The sequence below is a fragment of the Phytophthora infestans genome, genomic scaffold (genome assembly GCF_000142945.1).
Source record: "Phytophthora infestans T30-4 supercont1.60 genomic scaffold, whole genome shotgun sequence".
Lineage (NCBI taxonomy): Eukaryota > Oomycota > Peronosporomycetes > Peronosporales > Peronosporaceae > Phytophthora > Phytophthora infestans.
This window is the reverse complement of record NW_003303699.1, coordinates 280,023-292,382: the sequence shown is the minus strand read 5'-3', so window position 1 is coordinate 292,382 and position 12,360 is coordinate 280,023. Positions and strand designations below refer to the sequence as shown.

Below are 12,360 nucleotides of genomic sequence, written 5' to 3'. Positions count from 1 at the left end.
CGCAGTGTAGTCTATTGTCGTGTTGATCTCTTCGGTCACGGTCCGGCAGGAATGCCAGCTCCTTCGCGTAGTCTTCCAAGCCAATGTTGTTAACTGGGTGTTCGTAGAAATCATTTCTTGTATCGTCCGTTGCTTCATTTCCTTCAGTCGTTAACACTCGAGCAATCGAGATGTATGTTCCGTCCAAAGTCGCTACGGACTCTTCTCTTGACTCAACGTCGGCATCCGCTTTGATTCAACAGTCGGTACTGGGTCCATCTCCTTCCCATACTGGTTTCCCATCTTCGGGCCATCTGCCGAGTCGTCGTTCGCAATATTGAGTGTGCGGGCTACCGACATATTGGGTTGTTGACTTTTGTTCAGCTCCTCGGTCGGCTGCTGTCTTGACAGTTCGGCATTCGCACCAATCTCGCAATGAACACTCGGTGCCGTACTCAACACCTTCCGCGCGATGCCTGCATCCTCTGGATCAACCACCGATGTCTCGTTCGCAGATTTGGTGGCACACAAGGCCGGAACAACCTCGTCAAAACAGGTGACTCCACTTGATCCAGTGCTGTTACTTGTCGCTTCCGTGGTCACCCCTGACTGGACACGAACACTCGTTGGCGTATGTACAACGTTTAACGGGTTTAGTAGTTCGTGTGTACGCGCTACCGAGGCGTCGTTTGCAATATTGCTCCCGCCGTGAGCTGTCGTGCAAGTGTTTGAAGGTTCTTCGGAAGGCTGACCGTCGGCCGGATCCCCGGCTGTCACCCCAGACGCCAGACAGGCTTCCACTCGATCACGTTCCTCCAGGATCAGTGCCCATCGCTCTGCACACGTCAGACGATCACTAAAATCCACTAGCGAGTCTTCTAGAGGGAGTGCTAGTACCCCACTGGGTTCTGGATAGTCCGGTCGATAAACTGCCGAAGGCTGAGTTGCAAGCCATTGTTCGTATATTTCACATTCGCGCTGAAAGAGCTCGCGGTCTCTGCAACTTCGTAGACTCAAACAGCCTCGCCAGTCTCTGGTACTTCTTGGACTCCAGACGCACATAGCCGTCACCTCGTGGCAAATCCCCATCTGGAATCCACATCGCAATCGAGTCGTGTGCTGGTAGGTACACAGCTCGATCAGACACGTTGGTCAACCGAATGCTCTGAGGCCGTCCACGTCGAAACCTCGTCACTGACGGGATTAACTTGTTCGTTCGACGAACCCACAGTACGTGTTCTTCCAGCCCGATTTGACGCTTCGCTAGTCGATATTCTCGCCACTCGTGCGCTTGAATGTCCAAACGCTCGGGTGGCCCGGCGTTAACATGGGAGCCGTATTCTTCGCTGTCGATCATGTTCTTGGTCTTGATCAGTGGGATTTGAACTTCGTGCGGTAATTGCGCCGCGCCGTGAGACAGGTCCAACCGGATCTCAGCTGGGATCATAAAGTCGGTCCCGAGTACCACGTCGACGCCTGCACTATGCGCCATTACCCATATCTCGAACTCGTACACCATCTCCCATCCAAGCGTAATCTTGACGCACGCTCGTCGTAGTCGTAGACACCTGCCTTCGCCGCGTCGTAGACACCTTGCCTTCGTTAATACCTTGAATGTCAATGCGGCGTCCGTGATCGGGTACATCTCGGAGTCGCAACTTCTTGGCAAAGGCGTCAGTGATCACACTAACGTTCGCTCCTGTGTCGAGGAGGATCCTCGTTCGCTGGTCGTTCACAGCGTCTAGCACCAGAGCTCTCATTCTGATCCGTCGGTCGAATTTCTTGGCCGACCACTCTCGCCAGGGCTCAACTTCATCATCTTGGAGTGACCCCTTGAGCTCGTCTCGCACTGCACTCGAAACCAAGCCGAACGAACCCTCGCTGGTGCCCTCATCAGCATCAGCACACTCCACTCTCTCTCCAACACCTCCACCGAGGATTCTACTCCTCTCCTTTTCATTTTCCGTCGCGTTCACACTTGTTACGTAATTATCAGACCATTCACTCTGCCCCATGAAAGCAAAGATACACTCTGCTTCCATTGAAGGCTCGGTTAACTGTGGCAGCCCGATAGGGACCAACCCAGTTGTAGTTGGCGGGCTGCCTAGTTTAAATGACGTTCTTGAACGACGGCCTTGAGCTCTGGCGGGAGTTCCTCCTTCGTGCCTTTAGTGCGCACGAATTTGGCAAGGTCTTGGAAGTTGCGGAAAAGTTCGCATTGTCCAGCATCGTGGAGTTGTTTGCAGAACTTGCTTCGCTTGTTACAGTAGTGGGCGGAGTGACTCATGCTACCGCACACCGCGCATGGTCCGTACTGTGGGCGTCGGTTGTCGCGGTTGAAGTCACGTCGACCGCGTTGGTCCTGATTGAACCCACGGTCACCACCTCGGCGATCTTGATTGAAGCCATTCTCGCGATCAGGCGTGTCTCCACGCGGTTGACGGTTGTCTGAACGTGCGTAGGTGCCTTCAGCAGCTGCACGGCGCTCGTTTTCGTTAGCAGCGGCGAGGTATCGGTATTTTCATCCAATGAAAAATCTCCATCCGTATTATCGGGCTGAAAGTCGTTGTACTCGTCTTGGGCATCGTTGTAAGCGCTCGGATCTTCGTTTGAATACTCGGTGCCTCCCTGAGCAGCTTCACGACCTTCTAATTCGGCTAGTAGGTCATCCACCGTGGCTTCAATGAGCGTCACTCTTGGTTTGTTGCGGTTGTCATCGCGGCGCCGATTGTTGCGGACGTACCCATCGTCGCGTCGCGCGTCAGGACTCTTGGAGTATCGGTACTCACTGTCACGCTTGGTCATTCTCTCCTTGCCCTTGAGAACTTCTTCGATGATCTCTTCGAGCTCGTGAATGTCGGCGACTCGAGCGTGGTAGAGACTCTCCGCCAGCTTGTCATCATCGCATGATGCCAGGAACTGTTGTACGTATTCTTTCGCGTCGCGACCACTCTTCTCGAAGTGTACACGGGCGGTCCGAGCGTAGACATTCAGCCTGTTTATGTAGTCGCACCGATGTTCATTACGCTCCCGCTTTTCCGAGTAGTAGCGTGACAGTGCCGTCTGCGTGAACTGCGAGCAGTAATAGCGGATGAACGCGTCGCTCAACAGCTCCACTTGCGCTTCGTCTTCTTCGGAAGTTGACGGAACCAATGAATGGCTCCGTCCCAGAGACTAAGCTCAAATGGAATGCACCATTTGTCGGCATCTGTGTGGGTTCCAGTCATTTCATAGACGAACCCACGGAGCCACTGCATACAGTTCTCGCTCTTGTTGCGAGAGCCTGAGAACGGCGTGATGCGATCCAATGGTCGGTGCGACGCCATTTCAATCCTCGGTGTCGGGTCCACGTCGTTCAGCGACACTAACGTTCGCTCCTGTGTCGAGGAGGATCCTCGTTCGCTGGTCGTTCACAGCGTCTAGCACCAGAGCTCTCATTCTGATCCGTCGGTCGAATTTCTTGGCCGACCACTCTCGCCAGGGCTCAACTTCATCATCTTGGAGTGACCCCTTGAGCTCGTCTCGCGCTGCACTCGAAACCAAGCCGAACGAACCCTCGCTGGTGCCCTCATCAGCATCAGCACACTCCACTCTCTCTCCAACACCTCCACCGAGGATTCTACTCCTCTCCTTTTCATTTTCCGTCGCGTTCACACTTGTTACGTATTTATCAGGCCATTCACTCTGCCCCATGAAAGCAAAGATACACTCTGCTTCCATTGAAGGCTCGGTTAACTGTGGCAGCCCGATAGGGACCAACCCAGCTGTAGCTGGCGGGCTGCCTAGTTTAAATGACGTTCTTGAACGACGGCCTTGAGCTCTAACGGGCGTTCCTCCTTCGTATCTTTAGTGCGCACGAATTTGGCAAGGTCTTGGAAGTTGCGGAAAAGTTCGCATTGTCCAGCATCGTGGAGTTGTTTGCAGAACTTGCTTCGCTTGTTACAGTAGTGGGCGGAGTGACTCATGCTACCGCACACCGCGCATGGTCCGTACTGTGGGCGTCGGTTGTCGCGGTTGAAGTCACGTCGACCGCGTTGGTCCTGATTGAACCCACGGTCACCACCTCGGCGATCTTGATTGAAGCCATTCTCGCGATCAGGCGTGTCTCCACGCGGTTGACGGTTGTCTGAACGTGCGTAGGTGCCTTCAGCAGCTGCACGGCGCTCGTTTTCGTTAGCAGCGGCGAGGTATCGGTATTTTCATCCAATGAAAAATCTCCATCCGTATTATCGGGCTGAAAGTCGTTGTACTCGTCTTGGGCATCGTTGTAAGCGCTCGGATCTTCGTTTGAATACTCGGTGCCTCCCTGAGCAGCTTCACGACCTTCTAATTCGGCTAGTAGGTCATCCACCGTGGCTTCAATGAGCGTCACTCTTGGTTTGTTGCGGTTGTCATCGCGGCGCCGATTGTTGCGGACGTACCCATCGTCGCGTCGCGCGTCAGGACTCTTGGAGTATCGGTACTCACTGTCACGCTTGGTCATTCTCTCCTTGCCCTTGAGAACTTCTTCGATGATCTCTTCGAGCTCGTGAATGTCGGCGACTCGAGCGTGGTAGAGACTCTCCGCCAGCTTGTCATCATCGCATGATGCCAGGAACTGTTGTACGTATTCTTTCGCGTCGCGACCACTCTTCTCGAAGTGTACACGGGCGGTCCGAGCGTAGACATTCAGCCTGTTTATGTAGTCGCACCGATGTTCATTACGCTCCCGCTTTTCCGAGTAGTAGCGTGACAGTGCCGTCTGCGTGAACTGCGAGCAGTAATAGCGGATGAACGCGTCGCTCAACAGCTCCACTTGCGCTTCGTCTTCTTCGGAAGTTGACGGAACCAATGAATGGCTCCGTCCCGGAGACTAAGCTCAAATGGAATGTGTTAGATTCCAGGAAAATCAAAGAATGAATTAGATGATTTATCTGCGCGAGCCAGAGGGAGTGGGTACATATCTAGCGTCATCAGAGGCACTACCGTGATTTCTCCTCTTTGACTCATCAGTTGAGTTGACCAGTTACAACACTTCCCCGCAACTCAGCTTGAGTCAGATGAAGGGCGAGTCCGATCCTTGTGCGATGGTCTAGAAATCGTTTCGCTCCGAGTGCTTTTGTGAGTCCGTCGGCAAGCATAGTAGTTGTAGGGCAATATTCCAGTTTGACTCTGCCATTCTTGTACGCGTCTTTGATCGAATGGTACATGACGTCAATAGTCTTTTGAGCTTCCGATGTCTTGCCGTTCGTAATTCGGTGAATGGTAGACTTGTTGTCTACGAGTACGAGAAGTTGATCTTCTTCGCGACTTTGTCCAATGGCGTTCATGAAGAGCTGAATCCACATGACCTCCTCGACTCCCATTGAACATGCGATGAATTCGGCTGCAGTAGAAGACTTCGCCACCACAGATTGTCGCTTGCAGATCCAGTGTACTGTGCATCCATACACTTGGACAAGAACTCCAGAGATCGATTTTCTGTCGGTGATGTTGTTCGCCCAGTCTGCATCAGTGAACGCTTTGATTCTGGGAACTTGACTGTTGCGGCGATAAGTAAGTGCTGCTGATCTTGTTCCCCAGACATAGCGTAGAATTTTCTTCACAGCATTCCAGTGATTCACAGTGGGTTTTGCAGCTCGTGCGGCGACTTGGTTGACTGCGTACGCAATATCCGGCCTTGTTACTCGGCTGAGGTACAAGAGAGCACCTACCGCTTGTTTGTAAGGAACTTTGGTGGCAAGAGCATCTTTTTCTTCGCCAGGGTATAGTATAGTGCTCTGATCCATAGGAATTTCCCAAGTACGGCAATTGTCCATGGCGAAACGCTCACAAACTTCAGTAGCATACTGTTCTTGGTCGATAGTCATCACACCAGAGTCCATGTCCCGGGTTATACGCATTCCAAGGAACCACGATAATTCTCCCAAGTCCTTGATTTGATATTTCTCATCCAACGCATTCATCAGTTGCTGCATATCTTTGATGTTCTTGTAGCCCACCAGGATGTCATCAACATAGACAAGTACGATCAGGACTTTGGTTTGGTGCTTGTAGACACACGGATCCTCTCGAGTGGGTTCTAAACCAGTAGACCGCAGAAAGTTGTCGAGTTCGATGTACCACTCTCGACCGGCTTGTTTTAATCCATACAGAGCTTTACGAAGTAGCCAAACCTGACCAGGTTCTCCTTCTTCGAAGCCTCGGGGCTGTTTAACATAAATCATTTCACGAAGGTTAGCTTTAACAAATGCAGTTGGGACATCACCTTGTCTGATGAGGAGTCCGGAGTGGTTACACTCGGCCAGGAAGACCCGAATTGATACGAGTCGCGCAACAGGCGCGTACGTATCAATATAGTCAATCATGTAAATTTCTTGGAAGCCTTGCGCGCAGATCCGGGCCCGTAGTCGTTCGACTTTGCCATCTGCATGGCGCTTAACTTTGAAGCTCATGGTTGTCCCGATAACATGAGCACCTGCAGGGGGAGTCACCAGTGTGAACGTCCCATTTGATCGTAGTGCTTCGATCTCAACCCGTATGGCTTTTTCCCATTCTGACCACTGAGGGGAGCTCCTCGCTTCCTCCAATGTCAGTGGTTCTTGGATCACTTCAGTCATGGCTAAGAAAGCGGCTCCAATGTTACGGCTGGATATCCGCTCCGATCGTCTCCGCCTGGTTAAATCTGTAGCCCCATTGAGTTCCTCGACAAGTGCCGTTGTAAATGAAGCTGCGTTTCTTTCCCGTGTTCGGTCGTCCTCGGTGGGAGCGGATGTCCTATCCGTTGGTCTTCCCCGCATTGAGTCGCTTCTGGTTGTGGTTGAGAATTGTTCTTGTAGAGGGATCATTGGAACACCTGGGCACTGTGCTCTTGGGTGCTTCAATGGTGAACCCAGGAACTTAACGTCGCACGTATTCACAATTTTTGCTCCACCTTCTCTCATGTATACAAAGTAACCCTTGCGTTGTTCATCATGCCCCACGAATGCTCCCCTTTGGCCTACTGGTCTAAACTTGAACAAAGTGCTGCGCTTTCCGGGCGGTAGAAGCACTGTAACACTTTCTCCAAAGGTGTGAGAGTCCGACAGGTCCGGCGTTTTTCCATGGTACTTAGCGTAGGGCGTTGTCGATGGTTCGCTGCGTGAAGTTACTCGGTTTCTCATGTATGCAGCAGCTCGGACAGCGTACTCCCATAGGTTGTGGGGTAAACCAGCTTGGATCAGCATTGTCCGTGCCGCCTCGATGAGTGTTCGGTTTGTTCTTTCCACTACACCATTCTGGTAGTGTACGTCGGGCTCAGAAAATTGTCGTTCCAGGCCTGCTTCATCACATAGAGTATTAAACTCCTCGTTGATGAATTCCCCTCCATTGTCCGTTCGCAGAACACGGATTTTCCTTGAGTCTTCACGGTTTTTAATCATAAGTAGGAACTTTCTAAAGCACCCCACAGCTTCATCCTTCGTCTTGATAAAGTACACGTGAGTATAGTTCAGCCACTTGATTACCAGCATGTAGTGGTTCCCATGGATGCTCCGCTGGTACTTCCCTGCAAGGTCTGCATGGCAAACTAGATCCTTCTCTTCTTGAGATCTTGTACTTCGACGAGGTGCCGGGCGACTGGATATCTTGCCGAGTGTACAGTCCTCACATGGATGGTCCGGGATTTTTCTGGAGCCGATAATCTTCAGACCTTTTACTATCCCACTCCTTTCAAGCTCAATAACGCCTTGGTAGTGTAAATGCCCAAGTCGTCTGTGCCAGTCCTCAAGTGAGTTTGGAGGGATCATGGTCGCTGAAGACGTCGTTGCCGCTGCCACACCATCTTCTGCACTCAATCTGGTATTACTTTCTTCTTGGTAGCCATAAACTCCATTAATCATCTTTCCTCGGAGGAGCGGAGGGCCGTAGACTACACACCCATCTTCAGTAAAGTCACACTTGAAGCCACGCTGAGATAGTTTTGATACTGAAAGTAGGGTTTTCTCTAGACCTGGTATAAACACTACTTCGTCAATTTTGGTCCCTTTGGTCCCAAAATTGACCAGTGAGCCCCATCGATCACCTTTCATAACATGCCCATCCGGAAGTTCCACCTCGTGAGTTGCACATTGCTGTAGATTAGTCAGCAGCTTCGCTTCCCCAGTCATGTGGTGAGAAGCTGCCGAGTCAATGTACAGCGGAAACTTTTGCGTTCCAGGGTCAAACGGAAATAACTCGGTGTCCGTCAACACCCCGTGTCTTCAATCATGGCTTTCGTTTTGTTCGCCTTGAACTTCACGGTTACGGGCTTGCTGGGCGATATGACGATCGTGGTAGTTTGTCGTGTGACCTCGTTCATTGCATGTCTTGCACAAAGCGTCTGAGAAGTCCCAACGGGGCCTAGGGGCCTTGGCAGTAGTAGCTGAAGCGCTTCCGCTAATTCGGGGTTTCTTGTCACTGCCATCTCGGCTAAAATCTTCGCTGCGTCGCTTGTTAGGGTTAATTTTTCCATCACTTTTGGCTAGTTTGGTCAGTAGGACCACAGCGCTTTCAAGTTCTCCGGTAGCGTCCTCCGCTTCTTGATCAAGTTTGGCTTCCAGATCAACACGGAAGCGAGGGTAAGCATGGTTGATGAAAGTACTCAGCGCCTGCTGCTCAGTATACGAGTTGACTTTGCCACGATTCAGCCCTGCTGCAATCTGGGAGAGTCGGTGAGCATAGGTAGCATATGTTTCCTGGGGAAATTTGCGTGTGTTCGCCAGAGTGACTGCAATCGTCTGCACCGGGAGCTTACACCGGAAGTTCTCCATGAACTTGTTCGCGAGGTCACAGAAAGAGTCCTTCGGAAGGTTAGAGCTGTTGCGGTAGTACCAGGTACCAGCTTCACTCGTGAGTCGGGAGGCAAGAACACCGCACTTCACCGTTTCCGGCCACTTTCGCTCCGTGAGTGTCTCAGCCAGGTGTATCTGTACTTTGAGTCGCTCCAACCAATCATAGGCGCCAGGGTCTATGAATCCATCCTTGGTCGATCCATCAAAGGGCTCAATAGTGATCAATTTGAGGTCTATCTTCATTCCTGTCGCGCGTGTCCCCACTGCTCCACTTTTAGTCGTTGGAGCAGGCTCATCTTCCACTTGTTCAAAGTCTGAATCATCGTTTGAAGACATGGTAGAAGGGAAGTCGAGTCTTGCGGCTGTTAACCTGTTAGATTCCAGGAAAATCAAAGAATGAATTAGATGATTTATCTGCGCGAGCCAGAGGGAGTGGGTACATATCTAGCGTCATCAGAGGCACTACCGTGATTTCTCCTCTTTGACTCATCAGTTGAGTTGACCAGTTACAACAGCTTACACGCAAGAAAGCGTGAGCCCTGGCGGAACACATTGTTCGCCGGTAGGAGAGCGGCTCGAAGCTGCTCACACAGCTGAGCCCAGGATGCAAAGCATCCAGGAGATGTCGTCTCCCTGGTGTATGCCCAGTGCTTGGCATGCCCGCCAAGGTTGGACAGGGCAAACACCACCCGAATTGGCTCGTCCGAGATGAGACCCGCCTTCATGGCGATCTCCACCTCACGGACCCAGAAGTGAAGGTTCTCTCCTTCCTTCCCCTCAAACGCGGGGACCTTCCGCCATACCGGCTTAGGCCTGGTTGCCTGGGGAGCGGCCATCGAGGCCTCCAAACTCCCGCGGACGTGAGCGATGAGACCACGCTCGTAGGTCTTAAACACAGTCACGCGTTCTTGTTGCTCGGCAGGCGTCGCCGCCGCAAAGCTGCGAAGGCCATCTTGTCCAAAGATGCCTCCCATCTTCCGAACAGACTCGTACTGTGAGTCGTTCAAGCGAGGAAACTCGCTTCGGTCCATCTTAGCTCAACGTTGAGCGCACAGAGGATTCAGGTAGTTCAATCTACCCGCGATGGTGCTAGATTGACTACGGGTGCTACCAAGTGTGACGGGGTCACACAGCACCATGCACAGAGAAAGTGCTTAAGGATATTAACTACCCGAGTGAACGCTAGTCCACGTGTTCTCGGCCTCAAAGGGAAATGTTTGCGACTTAGAAGGGTAGATGTAAGACTGATGTACTTATAAGTAAGATAAGCTTGGGTCTCATACAAACTAGAGGTTACCTATATTGGAGCTAAGTAGTCATGGCTCCGAGAGCACCTGGTACCGTGTACCAGGTGCTCACAAGAGTGACGGGTCACTCTTCATGTAACATGGGGCACACTGGATTGTACCTCGTTACATATATTTAGTTAGTAGTAGTGCCGTTAGTAGGAGCCCGGAGGTGATCTGGGCTCACTTTTGCTTTCCTTTGTTCTCGACAACCTCGAAACCTCGACGACATTGGGAGCTCGCCTTCTGGGACCTAGCGAGGCTCGAAAGTTAACATGGCTCATACAACCCTATACGCTCTATTTAAACCTGATGTCCTCGGGACGGTAGGCTACACTTACGGGAAGACATCTTCTGAGGAAAGTCAAGGTGTGTACGACATCGATCGAGTGGCTAGCGGACGATGGGAGGGCCTCGGCACCTTCACAGTCCAGCGATGAGCCCCGCAGGTGGAACAAAGGGGGGGTGACGAAAGAGGAAGCCTTGAGTGGGATAGGAACCTATGTCGGCAGTGCCTTATGCATCGCTCGGGTTCCGCACGGAAAGCCCAAGGTCTGGGATTACGGGGTGGTGGTCGGTTACACTTGGAATAACCTCGCAAATTCAGATTCTCTACAGGCTACGTTCGCGGATGGAACCAGCGACCTGGCTTTTAGCAGTGAAGAGCTCCAAGACTTGGTCCTGGAGACATACGCTCTCCGTCCGTGCTACCTACGGGGAACAACGGACGTCATGCCGGCAAAGATGCGGGCTCTTCACATCGCTGCCCATGGCCACTTCAATGGAATCGGTCAGTCAGCACGCAGAAACACGGGAATTGTGCTGAAGAAACGTTTGATGAATCCTGTGGATGAGAGTCAAATGGTGCCAGTCTACAACATCGAGACTACCCAGGTCGAAATTTTAAAGATATAACACATTCTAAGCTTTGTATACTATCATGAAGGCAAGCGGCGACCACCACAAGGACTGGTTGTACCGGGCTCCCTCTTTGGCTCGGCCGCCTCGGAGGCCAACACGGGTGGTTCGAGTACGCACGACTGTAGGCTGACCGATGGTGAGAGGCTAGAACAGTTATACGACTCAGAAGATGACCTTGCCACACCTGAACCTCTTCAGAAGGAACGTTCAGTTGGTTATCGTCCCAAACGGAACCGCGAAGAATCCCCACAACTGTCCACAGAGACCAGAGGTGAATCACGACTCTTTGCCTTAAGGCAGAGACTCGGTGATGATGCGGAGATGGTCCAAGAAATCGATCGGTTGATCGCGTTTCGCCAGGCAAACCTCAGCAAAGAAAGCTCAACGTCAGTGGTGAGCGCAGCAGCGAGCGATTCCAAGTCACAGCTCAGACCAGGCCGGCATCCAAGAGCTGTACACGGTGAAATGGTAAATGGTACGTATTGATGCTTGGATGATTAGCTGTTTGTAGGAACAATGCAGTCGCGGGCCAAGGGCTTTGATTATCTGCCACACCCGGCCTTTGCGCGAGGAATCTTTGCGTGGGACTTTGGATATCGTGGGCTTTCTACTCGACGTTTTGCGCCAATGGATGTGGAAGTGGAGCGTGACCATCTTAAGCGTTACGACATGACAGATTTCCCGCGAAAAGCAAGACTCTCGAGCCACAAGAACCAAAAGATCTCGCCGACGTTGTACCGGCGCTGGAAGTGCTGTCCCTGTTGGTGAATGAGATGTACACACAGGTTGTAGCAGATTTGGTCGACGCGACCATTTCTGCTGACTCTGCGTAAAACGAAAACTATGCAGGGGGCTGAAGCGGTCCCGAAGTTAGTGGCTTGAATTGATGACCGTTTTGAAACCTTTCGATCACAATTGGCTCAAGGAAATACGGCAGCCCCAGAGAGTATACGAGCCGACTTCCAGTTCAATCACGAGTCCTTTACACGAGTGGATTAACGTGTCACCAGCCTCAAGGTGGAAGCAGCTTTAAAGTTGTCACCGCCCCCCCCCACAAAACCATCGTCTCGCATGAAGAAAGCCAAAGCGCGCACAACAAACAGCGGTGCCCGACAAGAACGCCGAGTTCCCGTTCCCCCGGAGGTGGTGGCAGCGCTTCCGATTCGTTAAGGCAAGAAGCTGTGCATCAAGGTTTTGTCTATCGAAGGATGCCCTGGTAAGGAGACACTTGTGTGTTCGACTACCGAGGACACTTCGTACCTGCTAAATTACCAGTTACTGTGAGAAACTTCATTAGTAAAAGCTACGGGGGGGGGCTTCGGGACACAAATGCACCAGCGACAGGCAGCCAAGCGGAGGTGTGAAGGAGCCATGAGGTGGGCCGG

The 12,360-nt window shown here is 52.0% G+C and overlaps 1 protein-coding gene across 1 annotated transcript; it reads left to right on the top strand.

Moving 5' to 3' along the window:
- Positions 1-10,329: 10,329 nt before the first annotated feature.
- Positions 10,330-10,969, top strand: PITG_17581 (uncharacterized protein; the record flags this gene model as incomplete). Its single annotated transcript, XM_002896414.1, has 2 exons — positions 10,330-10,423; positions 10,515-10,969. The coding sequence occupies 2 exons, from the start codon at positions 10,330-10,332 to the stop codon at positions 10,967-10,969; spliced, it is 549 nt and encodes a 182-aa protein (XP_002896460.1).
- Positions 10,970-12,360: the final 1,391 nt, after the last annotated feature.